Here is a 25,237-nt window from a genome sequence, read left to right on the forward strand (position 1 = left end):
CTGGCCATTCTGTTTCCTGGCGTTGGGCTCTGCCTGGCCATTCTGTTTCCTGGCGTTGGGCTCTGCCTGGCCATTCTATTTCCTGGCCTTGGGCTCTGGCTGGCCATTCTATTTCCTAGCGTTGGGCTCTGCCTGGCCATTCTACTTCCTGGCGTTGGGCTCTGCCTGGCCATTCTGTTTCCTGGCGTTGGGCTCTGTCTGGCCATTCTGTTTCCTGGCGTTGGGCTCTGCCTGGCCATTCTGTTTCCTGGCGTTGGGCTCTGCCTGGCCATTCTATTTCCTGGCCTTGGGCTCTGGCTGGCCATTCTATTTCCTGGCGTTGGGCTCTGCCTGGCCATTCTACTTCCTGGCGTTGGGCTCTGCCTGGCCATTCTATTTCCTGGCGTTGGGCTCAGCCTGGCCATTCTATTTCCTGGCCTTGGGCTCTGCCTGGCCATTCTATTTCCTGGCCTTGGGCTCTGCCTGGCCATTCTATTTCCTGGCCTTGGGCTCAGCCTGGCCATTCTATTTCCTGGCCTTGGGCTCTGCCTGGCCATTCTATTTCCTGGCCTTGGGCTCTGCCTGGCCATTCTATTTCCTGGCCTTGGGCTCTGCCTGGCCATTCTGTTTCCTGGCGTTGGGCTCTGTCTGGCCATTCTGTTTCCTGGCGTTGGGCTCTGCCTGGCCATTCTGTTTCCTGGCGTTGGGCTCTGCCTGGCCATTCTATTTCCTGGCCTTGGGCTCTGGCTGGCCATTCTATTTCCTAGCGTTGGGCTCTGCCTGGCCATTCTATTTCCTGGCGTTGGGCTCTGCCTGGCCATTCTACTTCCTGGCGTTGGGCTCTGCCTGGCCATTCTATTTCCTGGCGTTGGGCTCAGCCTGGCCATTCTATTTCCTGGCCTTGGGCTCTGCCTGGCCATTCTATTTCCTGGCCTTGGGCTCTGCCTGGCCATTCTATTTCCTGGCCTTGGGCTCTGCCTGGCCATTCTATTTCCTGGCGTTGGGCTCTGCCTGGCCATTCTATTTCCTGGCCTTGGGCTCTGCCTGGCCATTCTATTTCCTGGCCTTGGGCTCTGCCTGGCCATTCTATTTCCTGGCCTTGGGCTCTGCCTGGCCATTCTATTTCCTGGCCTTGGGCTCTGCCTGGCCATTCTGTTTCCTGGCGTTGGGCTCTGTCTGGCCATTCTGTTTCCTGGCGTTGGGCTCTGCCTGGCCATTCTGTTTCCTGGCGTTGGGCTCTGCCTGGCCATTCTATTTCCTGGCCTTGGGCTCTGGCTGGCCATTCTATTTCCTAGCGTTGGGCTCTGCCTGGCCATTCTATTTCCTGGCGTTGGGCTCTGCCTGGCCATTCTACTTCCTGGCGTTGGGCTCTGCCTGGCCATTCTATTTCCTGGCGTTGGGCTCAGCCTGGCCATTCTATTTCCTGGCCTTGGGCTCTGCCTGGCCATTCTATTTCCTGGCCTTGGGCTCTGCCTGGCCATTCTATTTCCTGGCCTTGGGCTCTGCCTGGCCATTCTATTTCCTGGCGTTGGGCTCTGCCTGGCCATTCTATTTCCTGGCGTTGGGCTCAGCCTGGCCATTCTATTTCCTGGCCTTGGGCTCTGCCTGGCCATTCTATTTCCTGGCCTTGGGCTCTGCCTGGCCATTCTATTTCCTGGCCTTGGGCTCTGCCTGGCCATTCTGTTTCCTGGCGTTGGGCTCTGTCTGGCCATTCTGTTTCCTGGCGTTGGGCTCTGCCTGGCCATTCTGTTTCCTGGCGTTGGGCTCTGCCTGGCCATTCTATTTCCTGGCCTTGGGCTCTGGCTGGCCATTCTATTTCCTAGCGTTGGGCTCTGCCTGGCCATTCTATTTCCTGGCGTTGGGCTCTGCCTGGCCATTCTACTTCCTGGCGTTGGGCTCTGCCTGGCCATTCTATTTCCTGGCGTTGGGCTCAGCCTGGCCATTCTATTTCCTGGCCTTGGGCTCTGCCTGGCCATTCTATTTCCTGGCCTTGGGCTCTGCCTGGCCATTCTATTTCCTGGCCTTGGGCTCAGCCTGGCCATTCTATTTCCTGGCCTTGGGCTCTGCCTGGCCATTCTATTTCCTGGCCTTGGGCTCTGCCTGGCCATTCTATTTCCTGGCCTTGGGCTCTGCCTGGCCATTCTGTTTCCTGGCGTTGGGCTCTGTCTGGCCATTCTGTTTCCTGGCGTTGGGCTCTGCCTGGCCATTCTGTTTCCTGGCGTTGGGCTCTGCCTGGCCATTCTGTTTCCTGGCGTTGGGCTCTGTCTGGCCATTCTGTTTCCTGGCGTTGGGCTCTGCCTGGCCATTCTGTTTCCTGGCGTTGGGCTCTGCCTGGCCATTCTATTTCCTGGCCTTGGGCTCTGGCTGGCCATTCTATTTCCTAGCGTTGGGCTCTGCCTGGCCATTCTATTTCCTGGCGTTGGGCTCTGCCTGGCCATTCTACTTCCTGGCGTTGGGCTCTGCCTGGCCATTCTATTTCCTGGCGTTGGGCTCAGCCTGGCCATTCTATTTCCTGGCCTTGGGCTCTGCCTGGCCATTCTATTTCCTGGCCTTGGGCTCTGCCTGGCCATTCTATTTCCTGGCCTTGGGCTCTGCCTGGCCATTCTGTTTCCTGGCGTTGGGCTCTGTCTGGCCATTCTGTTTCCTGGCGTTGGGCTCTGCCTGGCCATTCTGTTTCCTGGCGTTGGGCTCTGCCTGGCCATTCTATTTCCTGGCCTTGGGCTCTGGCTGGCCATTCTATTTCCTAGCGTTGGGCTCTGCCTGGCCATTCTATTTCCTGGCGTTGGGCTCTGCCTGGCCATTCTACTTCCTGGCGTTGGGCTCTGCCTGGCCATTCTATTTCCTGGCTTTGGGCTCTGCCTGGCCATTCACCAGCGCTCTGTACGAGATGCAAATAGTCTGGAAAAAACGAAAAAATATATCAGGGTTAAAAGAATACCGGGTTAGCCCACTTCTGACCAAAATAAGAACAATCTTGCGCATCTCGCTGAGCGGCTGCATTGGTTAGGATTCAGATCAAGAAGTGTCATCAGTCTGTATTTGACTCTACTCGGGAGAACAACAACTCAAGCTCTCTTAACCATGCGGTCTTCATCCACCTGGTTAATCTCTAGATAAATCCTCGTTAATCCTCTGGGTCCTGAGGAGTCATGGCTACTTGCTCCGTGTATGGCTGCAGATCAAGTCAAAGGAGAAAGGAAGACCAATATGTAAAATCTCTCTCTCTCTCTCTCTCTCTCTCTCTCTCTCTCTCTCTCTCTCTCTCTCTCTCTCTCTCTCTCTATTTCTTTTATGATTCCTTTTGTAAATCTACCAAAAGTTGTTTCCCTATTTGTACAGTGTCTCGTGTTTTTTTATGATAAGAATCTTGAACAGAAAAATCTCCTGCGAGAGAAGTCAAAAGCAAAACTATGGAAAAATAGAGAAATAGTAAATTTCCAAATAAAAGCTTGATTTTTTTTTTTGTATTTTCATTAAAAAAGTATAAATTTTAAACAGAATTCTCTTATCTCCTTAACCAAAAAATAAATAAAAACAAAGAAAAAACTGAAATTCTAGTCTTCAAATAAGTACCTGAAGATCAAGGTAAAAGTTATCTTCCTCCTTCACGAAAGAAAGAAAAGTGTGCTATGGGGGAAACACCTACTGTAGTGACCCTAAAACTTGTTTTCCTCGTTTTCTTCTACAGTCACTATCCACTGACGTCACGAAGGTGCGCAGTAACTCAGAGACGGTCTAACCCGGTATTCTTTTAACCCTGGGTGGGACGACGGAGAAACACGTCTTCGGTGTTACCTAAATATAAAGGTCATTCTCTAGACTTTGGGTCTGTCAACTTTTGCTGTATTTTATTTGATACGTAATGATAAATAGTTCGATATGCAAATTACATCCGTTTTTTTTTTCTTTTTATTTAAACTAGTTATAAGCAGTTATGTTGTCTACTACAATTTAAGTAGTTTTGTTGTCTATTACAATTCAAGTAGTTTTGTTGTCTATTACTATTTAAGTAGTTTTGTTGTCTATTACTATTTAAGTAGTTTTGTGGTCTATTACAATTTAAGTAGTTTTGTGGTCTATTACAATTTAAGTAGTTTTGTGGTCTATTACAATTTAAGTAGTTTTGTGGTCTATTACAATTTAAGTAGTTTTGTGGTCTATTACAATTTAAGTAGTTTTGTTGTCTATTACAATTTAAGTAGTTTTGTGGTCTATTACAATTTAAGTAGTTATGTTGTCTATTACAATTTAAGTAGTTTTGTTGTCTATTACTATTAACTCTTCGTTAATGATCTGCGAGCTGTGAAATTTGTGTCAAAGATGTGATTAAAACTAAATTTTTGCTTAAGTGAGGAACTGAGGATAAGGTTTGGATCTTTTCAGTTTCACTGCCTCAAAAACTATGAAACCAAAATACACTTTTCAAATGCAGTTTTTTTATGCTCTTTCCGAAAATGAAATTCTTTTTTTTCGAGAAATAAAGAATAAAAAAGTTATGGCCAGTTAAAGATAATGTTTGCGGCAGTCAAACCGAAAAGGCCCTAAAGATTTAATGTCTAGAGAAAACTGTTTCACACCGTGATAGTTCAATTGTGTATCATCACGATGAAGGAATTGCAAGCCGAAAAATGTCAGATTTATTATCGTAACATATTAAGAATTTAATTTATCATTGTTATTTTTATTACTTGCTAAGCTACAACCTTAGTTGGAAAAATAGGATGCTATAAGGTGTGTGTATGTAGTTCCCACTCCAATCAAGTTTGATACGGATAGGGAAAGGAAAGTTGCTTATGAGTTTCTGAGTTGCTTATGAGACGAAGAACCAATAGCTTTTCTGGCAAGTCTCATGTTTTTATGTTGAACAGGCTGACATAGGTCTTTTTATAGTTTATATATGACATATGTTTTGACGTTGTTACTGTTTTTATAATGATTTATTGTTAATTTGTTCTCATCATTTATTTATTTCCTTATTTCCTTTCCTCACTGGGCTGTTTTTCCCTATTGGAGCCCTTGGTCTTATAGCATCTTGCTTTTCCAACTAGGGTTGTAGCTTGGGTAATAATAATAATAATAATGATAATAATAATAATAATGTGATGAGAGAGAGAGAGAGAGAGAGAGAGAGAGAGAGAGAGAGAGAGACTCAATTTAAGCAGAATTTCCAAACATCACTGTCTTACATTTTACGGCCACGTTCACAAGCGAAGCAAAGCAACCACAAAACAGCTAACGCAAGGGCGCTAGGAACATTCACGTTCATTTGAACTCCATTAGACAAAACATGATTGACTTTAATGTCATATAAAGATACCAATGATTGACATTATGGTCCACACCAGGCTCCCAAAAGTCTGGTTCTCAACAAGACCTTGGCTTACGTAGCCTGCACACTGTATTATTATTATTATTATTATTATTATTATTATTATTATTATTATTATTATTATTATTATTATTATTATTATACAAGCTACAACCCTAGTTGGAAAAGCAGGATGCTATAAACCCAAAAGCTTAATGAATTTAACCCTAAGTTTGAATATGCCGTGGTTGTTCTTTGAAACTTATCACTCAAGTCAGAATACCCATTGTTTTATGGAATAAATGAATTATTATTATTATTATTATTATTATTATTATCCCAAATTAATTGACTTCGATGACAAAATCCTTCCAATAAGTTTAAATCAGAAATTTGTTCCGCCACGTAGTTAGAACAAGTTTGGTTTTTATAAACTGCCAACTGAAACGAAGGACCTATAAAGGGAGCAACTGAATTTAAGAAGAAACTAAAGACATTACTTTTCACAAGATCATATGATTTGGAAGATGCTACAATCAAAGAATTGTATGAGTTATAATGAAAATGTTTCGTTAGATGATTGATATGGACCCGCCCGAGTAGTAGTTCACTCGACTTCAGTGGAGGGTTGGATTTAAACCCAAAACAAGAACAAGAAACAAGAAGCGAATCGTAAATGAACGAGTTATTATTATAGCGGATTTTTACGTCGATACAAGATTAGTTTGGATTTATAAATTTGGGCTAAATATTCCGGCGATGGGGGTTGTTAGGACATTCAACGTACAAAGAGAGAGAGAGAGAGAGAGAGAGAGAGAGAGAGAGAGAGAGAGAGAGAGAGAGAGAGAGAGAGAGAGAGAGAGAGAGATATGAAGGTCGATAGTCACTTCAAAAGTATTGTATGAATAATGTGCGAGTAATTCATATCGTCAAACACGACTCGCTCCACATGCCCCCCCCCCCCGCCCCACACAACACTCGCCTGTCTTTTTCCCCCACACTCGTCTCACACCCCCCACCCCACACTCGCCTGTCTTTTCCCCCACTCTCGTCTGACCCCCCCCCCCCCACCCACACACTCACCTGTCTTTTCCCCCACACTCGTCTGACTCCCCCAACCCAACACTCGCCTGTCTTTTCCCCCACACTCGTCTGACATCCCCCCCAACACTCACCTGTCTTTTCCCCCACACTCGTCTGACTCCCCCCCCCACCCCACACTCGCCTGTTTTTTCCCCCACACTCGTCTGACTCCCCCCCCCACCCCACACTCGCCTGTCTTTTCCCCCCACACTCGTCTGACCCCCCCCCCCCCCGGCCTGTCTTTTTCCCCCCACACTCGCCTGACTCCCCCCACTCACTCTAAGATTACAAATTTACCTTTGAAACTTCTCACAAATCCTCAAATGTAACTTCATGTAATCAACCTCGACATGAGACTTTTAAAACTGACCACTCTTGCGAAGGCAGTGAATTTGGAGTCGCTACGCAATCTGTTAGTAATAGAGCAATTGAAATTCAAGATTTGATAAATTTGAAATATTTCGACATAGAATTATCTGAAACATGGTTAAATGACTTCGACTAGGCTAAGATTGCTGAAATGACCCTCATACACAGATGCTTTGCGGGGACGAGCTCACTCAATGCTTTGATAATGTGGATTTGACAATTAACGCAAATTACGCAGTGATGATACGCATAAATACGCTAGAGCGTATAAGTACGACAAACTGATCCTGTGGGCCATGTAGTGGGTAGGGGTCCCCTGTGTGATAGGACCAAGAAAGCAGCCTCTAAAGTAAGTAAGTAAGTAATTAGTAGGTGAAGAAGTAGTGAGTAAGTGAGTGAGTGAGTAAGTGAGTGAGTGAATAAGTCACTAAATAATTGAGTGAGTGAGTGAGTAAATAAGTGAGTGAGTTGAGTAAATAAGTGAGTGAGTAGAGTAAATGAGCGAGTTGAGTAAATGAGTGAGGGAGTAAATGAGTGAGGGAGTAAATAAGTGTGTAAATAAGTGAGTGAGTACGTAGTGAGTGAGAGTAAGCAAGCAATCAAGCGAGTACGTAATGGGTGAGTGAGTGAGTGAGTGAGCGAGTGCGAGCGAGTGAGTGAGTAGAGTAGAGTAGAGTAAAGTAAAGTAAAGCAAGCAGGCAAGCAACCGAGTGAGCGAGCGAGTAAAGTAAAGTAAATTAAAGCAAGCAAGCAAGCAACCGAGTGAGCAAAGTAAAGTAAAGTAAAGCAAGCAACCGAGTGAGCGAGCGAGTGAGTAAAGTAAAGTAAAGTAAAGTAAGTAAGCAAGCAAGCAAGCAAGCGAGTGAGTAGAGTAAAGGAAAGCAAGCAAGCAAGCAACCGAGTGAGCGAGCGAGTGAGTGAGAAAAGTAAAGTAAAGTAAGTAAGTAAGTAAGTAAGTAAGTAAGTAAGTAAGCAAGCAAGCAAGCAAGCAAGCAAGCAAGCAAGCAAGCGAGTGAGTGAGTAGAGTAAAGTAAAGTAAAGTAAAGTAAGCAAGCAAGCGAGTGAGTAGAGTAAAGTAAAGTAAAGTAAAGCAAGCAAGCAACCAACCAAGTGAGCGAGAGTGAGAAGAGTAAAGTAAAGCAAGCAAGCAACCGAGTGGGCGAGTGAGTGAGAAGAGTAAAGTAAAGTAAAGCAAGCAAGCAAGCAAGCAAGATAGAGTGAGTAGAGTAGAGTAGAGTAAAGTAAAGTAAAGCAAGCAACCTAATGAGCGAGCGAGTCAGTGAGAAGAGTAAAGTAAAGTAAAGTAAGCAAGCGAGTGAGTGAGTTGAGTAAAGTAAAGTAAAGTAAAGCAAGTAAGCGAGTGAGTGCGAAGAGAATAGTAAAGTAAAATAAAGTAAAGTAAAGTAAAGTAAGCAAGCAAGCAAGCAAGCAAGCGAGTGAGTGAGTGAGTGAGTGAGTAAAGTAAAGTAAAGTAAGCAAGCAAGCAAGCAAGCGAGTGAGTGAGAAGAGAAGAGTAAAGTAAAGCAAGCAAGCAAGCGAGTGAGTGAGTAAAGTAAAGTAAAGTAAAGCAAGCAAGCGAGTAAAGTAAAGTAAAGTAAAGTAAAGCAAGCAAGCAATCAAGCAGTTAAGTAAGCAAGTGAGTGAGTGTGAGAGTGATTCTGCAGTCAAATATGAAATTCCTGCTCATTTTGCATAAAAGACTCTCCGAGTAGGTTTATTAATCATATCGAAAGACAGTTGCTATAAATAATCATATAGCCGGAGATATCCTCCTGTACCGGCTTGTCAAACGGTTGGAAAGGGTGAAGTCAGCCCCAAATGAATAAGGTTCGTGTTCGAAGACCAAATGTCCCGTTCACACGTTCGAACATCACTTCAAACACGTCTGTCGAACTGTGTTCGACCGCGTAAACCCGCCTTTAGGTATTTAGGCACTAACACAGCGTATTGCTTGTTTGTTTTTTTTAATTCACATTATCGAAGCACTTAGAGAACTTTACGCAACCAAATATAAATATCTCCATTCACGGAAATAAAATCACGAAGGAAATAAAATCATTGACTAGAAAGGGCACTCGGTAGAGCGTATGCCTTCGCCAACGACACATTATTATTATTAGCCAAGATACAACCCTAGTTCGAAAAGCAAGATGCTATTAGCCCAAGGGCTCCAGTAGAGAAAAATTGCCCAGTGAGGAAAGGAAATAAGTTAAAAAATAAATGATGAGAAATTAACAATAAATCATTCTAAAAACAGTAACAACGTCAAAATAGATATGTCATATATAAACTATTAACAACGTCAAAAACAGATATGTCATATATAAACTATAAAAAGACTCATGTCAGCCTGGTCAACATAAAAACATTTGCTCCAACTTTGAACTTTTGAAGTTCTACTGATTCAACTACCTGATTAGGAAGATCATTCCACAAGATGTTCCTAATGATCTTCCTAATCGGGTTGTTAAAACAGTAGAACTTCAAAAGTTCAAAGTTGGAGCAAATGTTTTCATTTTGACCAGGCTGACATGAGTCTTTTTATAGTTTATATATGACATATCTGTTTTTGACGTTAAGAGTTTATTTATAACATATCTGCTTTGACGTTGTTACTGTTTTCAGAATGATTTATTGTTAATTTGTTCTCATTTATTTATTTCCTTATTTCCTTTCCTCACTGGGCTATTTTTCCCTATCGGAGCCCTTGGGCTTAAAGCATCTTGCTTTTCGAACTAGGGTTGTAGATTGGCTAGTAATAATAATAATAAGCAATTGATTATGCACGTTTTGGTAATAGTTTCATACAAATCGGATAAATATTGACCATGATATAAGAAAAAGACCTCCTTTACCTTTCCGTTATCTTGACCTTTGACCCAGTCACTCCCTAAATCTAATTGAATTGTCTTTGGATCATGGCCAATCATCCCACCAAATTCAACAAGATTCGGTCATATAGTTTTTGAGTTATGCGATTCACAAACATACATACATACAATCATAGATAAATAAATTCAAATATAAAATATAACCTCCCGGAGAAGGTAATAAATTTCTGAGTCAAACCATTTCCACACACCATGGCCCGCCTGAACAGACTCTTAGTGTCTTATGGAGGGCGAGAAATAAGACACCCCCCCCCCCAAAAAAAAAAAAAAAAAAAAACCTTCCACAGTTCACAACCGGACAACATTCGTCCTTCATATTCGTTTCCAGCAAAACTGGACAAATCCGTTCTCGCTAAACTGTCCGAGTGACACCAACTAAAAAAGTCACTATACGGCAGTTAGAAACAGTACACGATACGCCAATGTAGATATTGAAAACGTAAATTACCGTCGGGAAAATAACAAAACGCTTATATACTAAAAATTGGCAGATATTTCGAATAAAATCCCAAAATACCGATTCTTTTAACATCCTGTATCTTACGTGAAAAGCTTGGTATATTTCTCAATACAACATATTATCATTACAGTAAATATTATAATAATCAATCTAAATACATCTGAAGTTTATTATTCAATAAGACTATAACTGATATATTAAAGGTAACGAAATACCAGAGTATATGAGATAAGGGGGCGTGGCTGACAGCCTGACACACCCTAAAGACCAACGAAATTGTTAACGGAGACGGCTGGAGTATTTGCAAACTTTTCATACAATTTCTAAAAAAAAAAAAAAAAAAAAAAAAAAGTAGATTCTAAAGCGTATGTTTAACATGAATTTATACTATGTATGTATAAATATTACGGTCCTATTTTATATGATTCACGAAGCCTATTCGTACGAGAAATTAGGCAAATATGTATATATATATATATATATATATATATATATATATATATATATATATATATATATATATATATATATGCCATTTGGTTTACACTATTTTGAACGTCACCTTCAATACATAAACGTGAAAAAATACTTTTTAAAAATTTGTCCAATATGGCCAGACAATTCCTTGTTGCTTATCTACATAAAAAAGTACAATGTTGAGCCCTTTCTCTTAATTACTAACTACCTATTAGTGGTATTGACACTGCAATTTTGTTTCACGATCCTACATTGAAAAATATAAACGCATTATCTTTGGCAGCTCGGAATATTCAGAGAAAATTGACAAGGAAAAATGGTTCAAGGTATAATGGCCGACCAAACATTTTGAGACGTCACCGGCTACCACCAATCTTTGTCGTAAATGGCTACCACCATATTATTAGTTAATTCTCTTGATCTAATCTAACCTCTGCCATTTATAAAATCAAAAACATCTGCCCTAATATAAAGCAAAATAGTAAATACTTCGTATTTATTACCACTAGCTCACCTTGACCACTGTCCGTCTTCAGCTCCAAAAACACAGTGAGTTCTTTTGGCCAGTCATAGACCTAAAGTTCGACAGGTTTTTCTTTTGCCGTTTCTTATTGGCTAAAAGCTTTGTTACCTGCCAAGAGGGTTTGGAAGCGCTTTTCCTATTGGCTGGTGGGATTAGAGCTAATTTTCAGGAATTTTTAAAGCTATAAATTATTTCATTAGTGTCTACAACTAATAAAATTTGATAGTAAAAATGTAAGTTTATAAATTAATTACTAGAAAAAATCAAAACATTTATGAATAATGAATGTGGAAAAGAATAAAATATATTATGTAGTAGAAATTTGGAAAAAACGTATCCATATCCCAGAATAAGGTTACGCAAAAATATAAATATGCACAAACGCATAAGCGTATTATACGCTGTACATTTATTGGATGACAAGATAAGAGACGAAGCTTATAGCATCCTGTTATTCCAACTAGGGTTGTAGTTTAGCTAGTAATAATAATAATAATAATAATAATAATAATAATAATAATAATAATAATAATAATAATAATAATAATAATAATAATAATAATGTATTTGATACTTATGATTAAAATCTTTATTTGCAATCTTTATTCACAAACGTGTTACAGTTGGGTCTTCCAACTTCATATTGAAGGGTGAGTCTAAAATAATATTCTTTTTATTTGAATAATTTTCCAATATGTAAACTATTGGAATTGATATATATATATATATATATATATATATATATATATATATATATATATATATATATATATATATATATATATATATATATATATATATATATATATATATATATATATATATAATATATATATATGTATCTATATATATATATATATATATATATATATATATATATATATATATATATATATATATATATATATATATATATATATATATATATATATATATATTCCTCCTAATATCTGGATTCTCTCTATACCTCGGGATCAGAGACCCAAGGGGGAATCAACTCAGAGATAATAGCTTCTGAGTGGGGATACCTTAACGTCGTAAAAGAGTAAAGGTACCTCCATGATCAGCAAAGCTGTACTAGTCAGGGACACCATTACTAAGTTGGTTTGCTGTGAGCGATCAGACAAAAGTCCACACTGGCCAGTGTGATGATGTAAACTGACATAGAGACAAAAATAAAGACATGTCTGAGGCCCTTGTCCTGCAGTGGACTAGAAACAGTCGTTTCTAGTCCAGTGCAGAACAAAGGCCTCAGACATGACATTATTCATTTTGGGGTTTGGCCAGTTTTCATCACCACACTGGCCAACTGCGGATTTGTGATGGTGGGAGATTTTCGTCTGATCGCTCACAGCAAAGCTATCTAGTATGGGTAACCTTGACTAGTACAGCTTTGCTGGGCATGGCGATACACAAACCCTTTCACCACGTTAGGGTATTCAAACTTTCAGAAAGTATATATATATATATATATATATATATATATATATATATATATATATATATATATATATATATATATATATATATATATATATATATATATATATATATATATATATATATATATATATATATATATATATATATATATATATATATATATATATATATATATATATATGAATAAATTAAGCAGGGACAAGTATTTATGATTAAAAAATCTGAGTGAAAAATTTAGATCTGACCAAAGTGTTTTGTAAACCAAACAACGTAAACACCACATACACATACAGCGTTTATTTAGTGGTTTACATTAGTCTACGCTTAAGCATATAGAGAAAATGCCTTCATAGAAAATAGTCTTCATGGGGAACTAAGCTATGTGTTACTAGATAGAGAAGAACGACGTACAGTATACCATATTTTCTTGGTATTTCGATAGGTTTCAGAAGCTAATAACCATGGAAGTAGTTTATATACTTTTGAACCTTAGATAAAAGTTTTAACAGTATTTACTCGACAAATGAAAGACATCGCAACCCACGTATCGAATGGAAATAATTTTATTTACACAAATTTTAAGCATTAACTGTAGATAGCCCGTTGTCAAAAAAACCTCCTCCATATTTAGCATATAGTTATAGACTTTAACGTAAAGATGAAAATTATTAACATTTTCAGATCTATAGACTAAAAATTTGTAAAGAGCCATTTAACTTGAAACTGTTTAATTGTGATTCATATTTTTAGGACTAGTTTAATTAAGCTGATTTTCTTTTCATCCTCCTTACAACCACAGCTATATGCTTTCAGGCATCGGGAAAAGTACTCATTTAACACCGTTATTACTGTAGAACAACTATTTAAATGATGCTACAAATAAGATTGACTATATGAGGACGTTCCTCTGGCCTCAACAAGGGACTAGAAGAGTTGGAAAACCCAAGTCTGCATGGCTGAGGACCATGAAGCGTGAAGTAGGAGATGATGAGTGGAGAAGTATTGAATTAAAAGCCCTTCCCGTCAATAGGCGTAGGAGGAGATGATGATGATATGAGGAGAATTCGATGTGTATATTTACGACTAATTATGAATGCAACTACCACAGTTTTGGGTTTAAGAAGGCTGTATTTTTATGAAAGTATTATGAACTTTAGATTAGATTCAATGAAAGATTAAGTATTAAATACCTGTATAATGTAGTTCATTTGACACAATCTGTTTAATGTCGTAACTATATTCATTTACATCCCCTTGTACCAGCACCAGCTCTTGCCTAGTGAAATATCTCGAAAAGTATTGCAATCTTTAATGAATGTAAGGAGAAAGTCTAACCAGACTAAGAATACTTTAAATTCTTAATGAAAACTTTTTAAAGTAATACTACCGGTTCTCAAATGGGATTGAAAGGGGATGACTTACATAATATCACAATCAGCAAGTCGTATATTGGCATTAAACCAATTACTAGTTTCTGGGAACCTTTATACTTGCGCCCTGAAATAGACTTGTCTTCATGGGTAAATGAGGCCGTGTCGAAGTAGTCTGATGAGGACAACATAAGTTTATTGGTATGGAATAGAAAATAGTTTATTCTCTCTATTATTACAGGAAGATGGGGATGTTGATACTTTAAAGACATAGTCTGTAAGAATGGGTACTCAATTGTTAAGCTGATAAGCATCTGACGTCCCATCCAGCGTGTAACTCTTATAGCTTATGCATCCCAAAGTGAGTGGGAAGAAAGAAGTAGAAAAACATGTCATTCTACATATCACTAAACTTATGACAGTATCTTACCTTAGACGAGAAGTTTATTTGTCTTGAGAGAGAGAGAGAGAGAGGAGAGAGAGAGAGAGAGAGAGAGAGAGAGAGAGAGAGAGAGAGAGAGAGAGAGAGAGAGAGAGAGAGAGAGAGAGAGAGCGAGAGCTTGCAGAACTTTACAACTTGTTGAGCAGCCACCACAGGACCCAAGCAGAAATTATCCAAAAATGATGTGAAGGTGACCGGAATCTCCAGACACCTACCTTCAACACTTTGGAAACTGACGTTCCTCTTAAATGCCAAAGACTGGTTGTTTCTCCTCACATCAGAAGCTTTGGACCAAGAAGGGAAGTACTTCCCTTCACCAGACGACCCATAGACACTTGGGTGACCATCTCACAAAGCCAGAAAGAGACAGTACTCTTGGACACTTCATCCTGAGTTTGTGGCACTCAGGTTTGAGGTGTTAAGCCATCTTGAAATAGTAACATAGTCCTTTCCTTTTTGCCTGGAATATACCTTGATGTCAGCTTTATGACGTAGCAGTAAAGCCAGCTATAAAACTGCTTCGATAACTGGCAGAGGGTCTACTAGACAACGCTTCGTTTTTAGACTTATGTCAGAACCAAACGCCGTCTGTCGCAGGCACAGGGAAAGCACTGGGTACATTAACTGTCCCTGCTGGGTGCATAACACTACACTCCACTGTCAATGACACTGGCCCTGAAGAAGTTAGGGTGCAACCAAAGTAGCTTTCAAAGCAACCATAAATAGTGCAATTGTAATGTTCAAGGAGAGCCACAAATCCTCTCAGTAAATGTCAATATCAAGAGCAGACATATCAGGTGTCATATCTCAGACCTGCAAAGGTATCCCTCACTGGGGGAGGGAATCATCCCTGTACAAAATGACCCAGGATCTAATCAATAATCAAAACCGTCCCTCTTCTCAAATAATTTGTACAAACTAAGCCAGAGTAATACCCATAAGAGACACGAAAACTAGCTTGATAATATAAGAGAAAAGAGCCAAAATTATTTTGTCATCAGCGAAGGTATATTTACCTTCGATGACATTACAGAAAGCTTCATAGTCTTCTTTTTACTAAGACTCTCGAATTGTGAAGAGAACCACGACATACAGCCATTAAAGTGGTAACCTTGAGTAAAGGAATAACCACTGTATAAAAAAATAGGAGAGAGAGGCATTCACGAAAACGTCCGACATAAACTGACCACACGCCTTCATCTTCCCTATCAGGACACTTCCACTTTAGGAAGTCCAATAGCAGCAAACATTTTGGATGCAGTCGGCATTGAACAAAAAGGTATCACCTTAAAAAAAACTGAATCTGTTTATACATTTTGATGGCCTAAGTATAACAGTGCATTGCTTTTTCCTTCGTGGGCGAAGCAAATGCTAATCCAGATACTTTACTTTAAGAGCTGTCTTTCTGGTCCTATACTGCAGGGGAACCATACTCTCTACAGGACTCTCACAGACATCTTATCACAATTTAAGTTCACAGACCTGTTTTGAATGTGTTATTTATTATATCAAACGGTTATTTTCCTGGAGGTTTCAGCTGAAGCTCGTGAGTTTGTTGTCAATCGTAGTTTAAATTGGGTATACATCGAAAGTATATTGTGATCTTATCTTATGATTTGATTCACTCCAACGCTGGTATAGTGTATCACAGTGTATATTTCAATATTAATCTATTAAATAACTCCTAAACGTTAATTGTAGAGGTACTTCAATAAATTAACCCTCTTCGCTGTCATTTACAAAATTGAACTCGGCAGTTATGTAATTATGGCTCAGACGTTCTAAAAAATTGATAAAAGCTACTGAAATTTCAGAAACAACGTGTACACTATGAATTTTTACTGCAAAAAATTACCATAAACTCATATATTTCTTTTGACTACAGATAAGTTTACACCTACGTACTTTTTCGTTACGGGTAGTGTAAGGACAGTGGATTTCCAAGAAGCCGCCATAAAGAGCACCAAAAGGTAGACCTTTGTATTCCTAACTTTCAAACTCAAAATGTAGCAACAGACTGTAATACTGTTATATTTCAACCTATCAATATTTTATTTTACGAACATAATAAACACGAATCTTATTGAAAGCATATTTTACGTAGGATTTGTGTTCTTCAGATCAAAATGTAATTCTCAAGTAACCATAAAACACGAGAGCTTAACTTTAATCAGAACAAGTCTCTTTTGCATGAAAATAGTTGTAAATTTACAAACACCGTCAAAACCTGCTCAATGAATTCTTCTACTTGATCCCAGTGTGATGAACGGTCAAACTCATAGAAAGTTTTTTTTTCCAAGGGGATATGGTTATTATATATAACAAATTTATTACAATAAATTAAGATACGTAATTATAATTCCTTATTTTGAGATAAGAATTGTTTAAGGCAAATTACGGTTAAAGTTAATTTTTTTCCTAGGGGATATGGTTATTATATATAACAAATTTATTACGATAAATTAAAATACGTAATTATAATTCCTTATTTTGAGATAAAAATGTTTCAAGGCAAATTACGGTTAAACTTAATTCTACGAATTATCCAAGTCAAGTCGCCATTTAGTTTTATTCTATCAGCTCTGTTATCAAAATACATCACATGATCATCGAGAGTTGAAATAATGTGGAAAATTCTTCATAATATCTATTACTAAACTATTAGATTAAAATGTATTATATTTTACGATTTGTTTATACAATTAAGTATCATTTAGTTACTATTTTTTAGATTTACAATATAAGAAAAGAGTAATAATGTTCTCATATCCAGTCTCTCTTCTCCAGAATCGATTTCTATAAACCCTGTGACAGACTGACAGTAAACTGGCGAAGACGTAATCATGGCAAATTTAATTCTTACAGCTTTCGCATTTAGCTTGGTGTCCTTGGGTAAGTTTTGCTATTAGAATAGCAGCTATTATAATTTACTATGTGTTAAGTTATTTCGCCAATCAACCCTGCCAGTTTTTGTTTATCAGTCTCTCCAAGTGAACCCTAAAAGTCTATTCTACCTTAAGGTATTTTAGTGAGGTCCTTATGGCTGGGATATTTTAAAATGGGCTTTTTGTGTCCTAATATTATTATTGTAACTATTTATACTTATATATTTGGTCGGAAGAGGGTCCGTGATCAAAGTAGACTTAGCTTAGGGTCTTAACGTAAAGGCTAAAGGTGTCTGGTTTCAGTAATAGTATAATCAGTAAAGATGCTCACCAGAACGTCAGCCGGGCAAACATGCCGTGGAGCCATTGTATATCAGCGGCCAGTTCCTCACGCGTTCATTAAAAATGGACTTCAGCTTTACTTAATTGTTTTGGGTTTAAATCCAACCCTCCACTGAAGTCGAGTGAACTACTTCTCGGGCGGTTAATCATCTAACGAAACATTTTCATTATAAGTAACCTAATCTTTCCCCCAACCTAAAAGCTGTGTCCTTACCTACTTAGCTAACGGGTGGCTAACGCTCCCCTGCGATACCCCTTACACTGCCGTCTTCTAAGTTAGGCATAATACATACAGGTGGCCGCTATCATACATACACCCCCAACCTGTCACTGTTGCGCAAGGGTAGCAGTGACCTCTAGTAAACTTCTTAAACTTGGTCCCAGGTTGGGATCAATCAGCGGCCATGCTAATGCGGGACGAACGCATTACCACAGTACTCGACAATTTATTTCAGGAGTTGAAACCTTTATATAATGACGCACAGGACCTTTCACTTACATTGAAGACCTAACCTAACCTGTAAGCCGTGTCCTTATCTGACGGGGGCTAATTCCCCCTGCGACTGCCATATTCTTAGCGATAGTGACGAAAATAAATGATTTAATGAGGCATACACCCCCATGAGTTTTCAACTGTCATGGAAAACACAGGAAGGTTTGAAGATCGACGGACACGGGTCGACTCATATGGGAGAAGGGAAGATCAGTCCTATATTACTAAATGAGATGTCGTAAGTTAGAATTACCCCAACCAGAATAACCTACGTCTGTGTGCCCTTATCAAAGGTCTAAACGAGTTGTTGGTCGAGTCTGCCATTCTACATATTAGTCCCCACATTTATTTTCAACAATTTCTTATTTGTATTTTACAATTCAGACCATACTACCGCTAGAGAGTTATGGGGTCCATTGACTGGCCAGACAGTACTACTTTGGATCCTTCTCTCTGGTTACGGTTCATTTTCCCTTTTGCCTACACACACCGAATAGTCTGGCATATTCTTTACATATTCTCTGCTGTCCTCATACACCTGACAACACTTAAGATTACCAAACAATTCTTCACCCAAGGGGTTACTGCTCTGTAATTTTTCAGTGGCAACTTTCCTCTTGGTAAGGGTAGAAGAGACTCTTTAGCTATGGTAAGCAGCTCTTCTAGGAGAAGGACACTCCAAAATCAAACCATTGTTCTCTAGTCTTGGGTAGTGCCATAACCTCTGTACCATGGTCTTCCACTGCCTTGGGTTAGAGTTCTCTTGCTTGAGGGTACACTCGGGCACACTATTCTATCTTATTTCTCTTCATCTTGTTTTGTTAAAGTGTTTATAGTTTATATAGGAGATATTTATTTTAATGTTACTCTTCTTAAAAATTTAATTTTCCTTTTTTTTTCCTTTCCTCACTGAGCTATTTTCCCTGTTGGAGCCCCTGGGCTTATAGCATTGTGCTTTTCCAGCTAGGGTTGTAGCTTAGCAGTTAATAATAATAATAATAATAATAATAATAATTGGCTATACATGGTTGTGATATGAGTAGGAATACAGTACAATATCTTTGGTTTATTTAGGCAATAGGGGGTCATAATTGGAGAAGCATCCCCTTGACCCCAGATGGATAAGAATACACTGCCCCAGGTTAGGTGAGGGGAGGATGGGAGAGTTTGTTGTTTACTAATGATGGTGCATGAGTACAAATTTCTCAATTATGGGTGTTTGGGCATGGGTAAAACTTGCCAACAATAATGTACTAACAGCAGTGATAAATTTAGGTATGCATAAATCACAACATAACCAGTTGAAAAAATCACTTCATGTGTGTGGCATCAGTAAGAATCCTGAAAATACATATGCACTGTAAAAATGTTTTTGGGTGAAAAGTCACAAAAAACTACATAATAGAATTTCTTCTCTAGAGGACCAGGTTTATCAACAGATTGGATATCAAATGGGAGAGGAAAAACTGTCTTGGCATTTGCTCTCTTCGTGTTTCATGTTGAATAATATTACAGTATACTGAAGGGATTGATGATTTGTACTTATTATACCTTTGGTAAACCTTCGTGTTGTCTTAACTTTCAGTGCACTGTGGGGAAGTGACTGTGGTCCATGCCCCATCAACATTAAGGTTTGGAACTGCAAGCACTCTTCGAGTATCGAATTTCGATGACGTTTTAACTTCATCTCTTGGCTATACACCTAAAGAAGTAAGTGTAGAATTTACTCTAATTGCTGAAGAATATTACAAGTTTTAAAAGTAATTTGAATTTTTTCCTAACTAATGTATGTGTAAGAACAAATAGTACAGTACATTACATTGTGTTCCTGTAGAGGAAGCCAAAAATCTTTGAACTTGCTTATCAAGTTCCACTGAATATAAAGTATATAAGGGCATAAAGAAAAAGAGTGATAAAAATGTGCAGTACATTTTTTACTTTTGTGCTTGACATATGAGATCATCATTAGCCTGAAATTACTTAAGCTAAGAACTAGAGTACATGTACTTTTACTGTATCATATTAATAACTTTTTACCATATTACCTTTGGAAAGTTGAACTTTTATATGGTTAGGTATGAGGTATGTACCGGTAATATAACTTTTATGTAAAATATTACCTTTTGTAAATGTTCTTAATGGGCAGTCAATGAGTTTTTTGGTAGAATTCAATGCATTCCAATAGCTTTTTATAATATATACTTTGCATTCAGTTTAGTCATTGAAACTATTGCACTGATGAAAATATGTGGGCTATATGTTATGAAATTGAGAAAAAAGGATTAATGTTAATGTACTATTGTCTATGACCAGTTAGTCTTTCAAGTTCTTGTCTTTTATTTTTTTTATGAGTGACAGATTTAGTGTTGTGTTTGAAGTAGTACTCAAATCATGTGAATAACTTGTTCTGGTTAAGTAAGGAATGTTTAATCCTGTTTTTTGTTTGCAGTCTTCACCATGGAATGGATTGACAATTACATCTCCGTTCTCCCTACCTACCGCTGCCGTTGTAGTAGTAGTTCATGGGGGCGGGGTAACTGTCAATCAAGAAGGATCTACTTATCCTCTGAAAGAAGATACGACTATGAATGAAGTGTACCAGAGTGTCAAAAGTATCGTTGGATCCAGAGCTCAGAGAGAAACTTTGTTTAAATACATCAGTGTAGATGATGAGTAAGTGTTGGTGTCCTTGTTAATGAGTTATTTGGTAGGATATATAGATAAAAAGGTAATACACTGTATGAAAACTTAGCCAAAACACAATATAGAAGAGTTTGCCATTTGTTTTGCATTTTTTTATGATATACAGTAAATGGGTATAAGGTACTTGAAACCTTAGCTAAAATGTCATGCAAAAGTGTTTTGCATTTTTTTCTTGCTATACTCTTAATTTGCATAGAAATATTTTCAGATACGTTCTTAATTTTAACTTCCACATAATGATTACATATGCAATTGCTTTAGTAGTCCACACACAATTGAGAGTTAGTGTATTTTTAAAACTAAGTACCGTACTAATTGTTAATTGGGTTTCTGTTCTAGCCTTGTAGAAGATGGCCCTCATAGTTTCATCCCAACTGCTAAGACATTAAATATGTCAGTTGAGCCTGATGCGACTTTCCTTCGGGAATTAGGAACACTGATGAAGACATCCATGAAGGTAACGAAAATCATTCATGTTGTAATAAAAGTTAAGGCAAAAATGAGTGAAAGGATTTCCTCTTTCCCTCTTTGTGAATGCATTGGTTGGTATGGACGAGGCAATCGTTTATCTTCATTTCGGAATGGCTGGGTCAAATTATGGGATGGCTGTAGCACAGACTGGAATAAAGATACCTTTTTTTATTAGAGGCAAGATTTTATAATTATTTTTTCTTCATTATTGCTGATAAATGTAGCAAGAAAGGCCAAGAGAGAAATCTATTAGTAAGGTTAAAATTTAATGACTTTCTGCAAAAATTGATCTTCGGTTTCTTGTGGACCGTCAAGTGTTCTATAAGGAAGTTTCTAGAGAGAACCATGTTTTACATTTTATATTTATGACATACCAATATTATTTGTGACTGTCTTTAGCACAAATTTGGTAATTTTAAAACACTGTCTTTACACATCATAAGGTTTATAAAATCTCTATAATAGAAACCTCTAAAATGATCAGTGTTCTAATATCAATTCCATTTTTGCAGGTTATTAACATATGCCATTTCATCCTTTTCTGACATTAATTAACATGGAAAAATCAACAAAAACCTGAAAAATCAATAAAAACCTATGTTATTTTATATGAAATAATTGGTTGGGTTGGTAGCTGGAAATATATATATGGTGATGGAATGGAAAAAATTATCTTGAATATTCCAAGGGTCATTTTGAAGGTAAAAGGCCATAGTCATCTCTCTCTGCTCTCTATCAGGGGTTTAAATCCCCTGGATAATCCTGTACACGAGTGTACTGTACTGCGTAACTTCCAATATTTTGGAATTAAAACATATCTCGGCAAAGCTGAGCAGGCTTCTATATCCCTGGTACAATGATCCAGGTCACTTTCAGTTGTTCTTCCTCTTAAAAGAATAGTCAATTTATTAACCCTTTTACCCCAAGCTATGTTGAACTTTCAAACATATTTTGCTATATCTTTTTTTTAAATTGCTCTAACAGCCTTAATTTTTGTCATAGAGAGGTCAGGTTGGTCTCATTCTTTTGGAAAAGGCTTGAAGTTTCTCATAAAGTTATAAAAAATATGCAAAAAAAATGTAAATAACAGTTTTTTGCATGGACGTACCAGTACGTCCATTGGGGGTGAATGGGTTAATAAATTGCTATTTACTTTTCCAGGTCAGTGAAATGACAACCACATCTCACGGAGGGCAGGATGTAATCTTCATGGAATTGAATGCTTTGGCACCTTTGGTCAAAGTTTATGGCATCGGCTCACCAAAGGTTTGCATATTTCATCAATTTTTTTCCTAATTACTGTAGTAGCTATCACGACAGAGTAAAATCCTGTAGCAATTTATGATTCACTATATACAGTACGTCATGATGTATAACTTCAGATAAAATAAAAGTCTAAAAATGGCTAGAGTAGCAAAATAATATGGTAATCGTCTTTCTATACTGTCCTTTAGGTCAATGAAGCAATTGATTTGGTAAGAAATCAGCTTGTTAGAGCTGCAGATGTCATGCGCCATGCTTATAACGACCAGGTTCTGGTTGCAACAGCAACAGTCGACCAGCTTCAAGAGCTTTCTCGTCCATCTCGTTCAATTCTTCAGTCTACTGGTGTAAGTATCATTCAGTTTTATGAGGCAAAAGTAGTTTTTAAACTTGGCCTTATTATTGTGTATTTAGGCAATATTTTGGTTGGACAAGATAATTCTAACCAATTTAGATGGCAGGAAACTTTTCCGAGCTTAAAGGGCAGTGCTGCGAGTCAGTGAAAATGCGCCTCGTTAAGAAAAATTGAGTATAGGCCTTCAAAAGGACTTTGGTTTGAATAGATAGGAGAAATACAAATTTCTTTTGAAATTTACCCTTCGCTCATTTCAGGATGAGCTGGACTTGAATTTGGCATCCGAGTATTCTTCCGACTACCCTGCCGTATTCAACATCATCCTCTGGCTCTCCGTCATTTTGATCTTTTTCATTGCCTTCACTTCATTTGCCATGGCAACCATGGATCCAGGTCAAGACTCAATTATCTACAGAATGACAAACCCACGAATGAAGAAAGATAGTTAGATGTGTATTTATTATGTCCTAGCACAAAGATAATGAACATGTAGATATCATTGTACATCAGATTGCAGAAAAAAAAGTAAGGTTATGATATTGTATTTATGAAATTTACTAGTATTAGCAATGAATTGGGTTGTTGAGGGACAGTGTATACAATATATTTTCCTTCTTTATAGTATTATAGAGCGAGTGTGATGATTTGATGAGCAGAAGCGGCAAAACATTAAAAATGCTGGAAGTTTCGCAAAATGCCAATTACAGTACTGGGTACTACATTTTTGCTGGGTAATGTCATTAGTTTTTTTTTTTTTTCATAAATTTACATTACTTTGAAATCAAACCTTAAACTCAGAAATTTTAACACATTTTACTTACGTATTGCATGTAGAGAAAAGTTGTCCTTTGTGGGTGATTAGGACTAATTTAAATGAAATATTAAATGTGATTTAAAAAAAGTCTCGTGAGCAATCACTGTGAGCTGTGGTAAGCAACGAGAATATCTTTTGGGAAACAATTTCATGAGGTCGTGAAAACTCATGATGATCAACGTTGTTAAAATATAACTTTTCATCACCGTTGTATAGTAGCAGTGTTACTTGTTTTGTATCTCTGTCATTTCAATTCTATACACAAACAAAACCTCTCTTAGTGGACGATCTTGTGTCGTTTCAATGTCTTCTTTTAGTGTATGATCGAGTGTTGTTTTGGGTCATTGTTTAAACTGCATTTGAAGTCAGCATACATGTCCATTTTCCCCATAGTATAGTAAATGTAATATTTGTAGATATTTTTAGTCAAGATCAGCTAGAATTCGATATCACTTGCAGAATCTTAGCGACTGATATTTGTTGAATGGGCAAAAGGGGTTAAATTGATCCGCAAACTAATTTATAGTTGGATTATCATCTATTAATCCAAAGTAAACCACATTCCATCATATGTCAGATGTAGGTGTTTTTATTTGTGATGTCATGGTAATACAGAAGACTTATAGTGAGATGTGTATTGTATTAAAGTTGTGTATATTATTTCTATGTATATAAGCTCATGTAATATGCAGCGCATTGGTTAATTATGGAATACAGTAAAGTTATATTAAATTATTTTAGTTTTTTGTTTAACCAGTAGTTTTGGATATTTTTTGCTTTTCATAACAAATAAATATGCCATTGAATCAAATGTGTGTGCAAATCTTTATGCTCCAATTATTTCCCAATGCTATTGTTATCTCTTTCAGGGTGGATTTGTCTTTACTAAAGCCTATTATTTTATTTAATTAGGCTCTGTAATCTATGAATCCGCCAAGAGTGGCTTTATAGCACTAAAGATTTTATAGTCTGCTGATTAATTTTTCTTTTGCCGCTTCTTTCCAGCAGGTACTTGGTCTATGCAAAGGTTTAAGTAATGAAATTTTCAATATTAAACTTAGCCGGTGATCATATAGCTGCAACTCTGTTGCTCGACAGAAAAACCTACGGTCAAAATACGCCAGCGATCGCTATGCAGGTGGGGGTGTACATCAACAGCGCCATCTGTCGAGCAGGTACTTAGTACTCCAAGCAAACAAAGAACCAATTTTCTCTCTGTCGGGCTACCGGCAAGACCTACTAATACGCTGTTACTAACTGGATTTGTTTTCACAACTATTTGGTGAAGTACACTATTCTAGTTTTGAGCTTTCGCTATGCAGGGGTTTTATCTTCATCTCAAAACTTTAACTCGTTTTGGATAGATTTAATTATGGTGACAAAGAGAGTATGGACTCTCTTTCACTTTTAAATGGCCGACCCTTCCCTTAGACGGAAGTGTGTTTAGGTTTTTAGTAATTTTGCTTAACATATAAAAATAAATTTTTATGTTTTGTTTATATGCAACCTTTCCTGATAGTAGGCGGTCCTAACTTGGAACCGAAGTTAATCAACGTTGAGCCCGTT

General features: G+C 37.9%; 1 protein-coding gene across 1 annotated transcript; it reads left to right on the forward strand.

Annotated features, from left to right (window-relative positions):
- The first annotated feature begins 17,082 nt into the window (after positions 1–17,082).
- LOC137644095 (ATPase H(+)-transporting accessory protein 2-like) lies at positions 17,083–24,406 on the forward strand. The gene is made up of 7 exons (XM_068377044.1): positions 17,083–17,237; positions 19,651–19,775; positions 20,515–20,738; positions 21,108–21,225; positions 22,401–22,505; positions 22,694–22,849; positions 23,115–24,406. Exons 1-7 carry the CDS (start codon positions 17,189–17,191, stop codon positions 23,304–23,306), a joined length of 969 nt encoding a protein of 322 aa, XP_068233145.1. The 5' UTR covers positions 17,083–17,188; the 3' UTR covers positions 23,307–24,406.
- Positions 24,407–25,237: the final 831 nt, after the last annotated feature.

Source organism: Palaemon carinicauda, chromosome 7 (genome assembly GCF_036898095.1).
Source record: "Palaemon carinicauda isolate YSFRI2023 chromosome 7, ASM3689809v2, whole genome shotgun sequence".
NCBI lineage: Eukaryota > Metazoa > Arthropoda > Malacostraca > Decapoda > Palaemonidae > Palaemon > Palaemon carinicauda.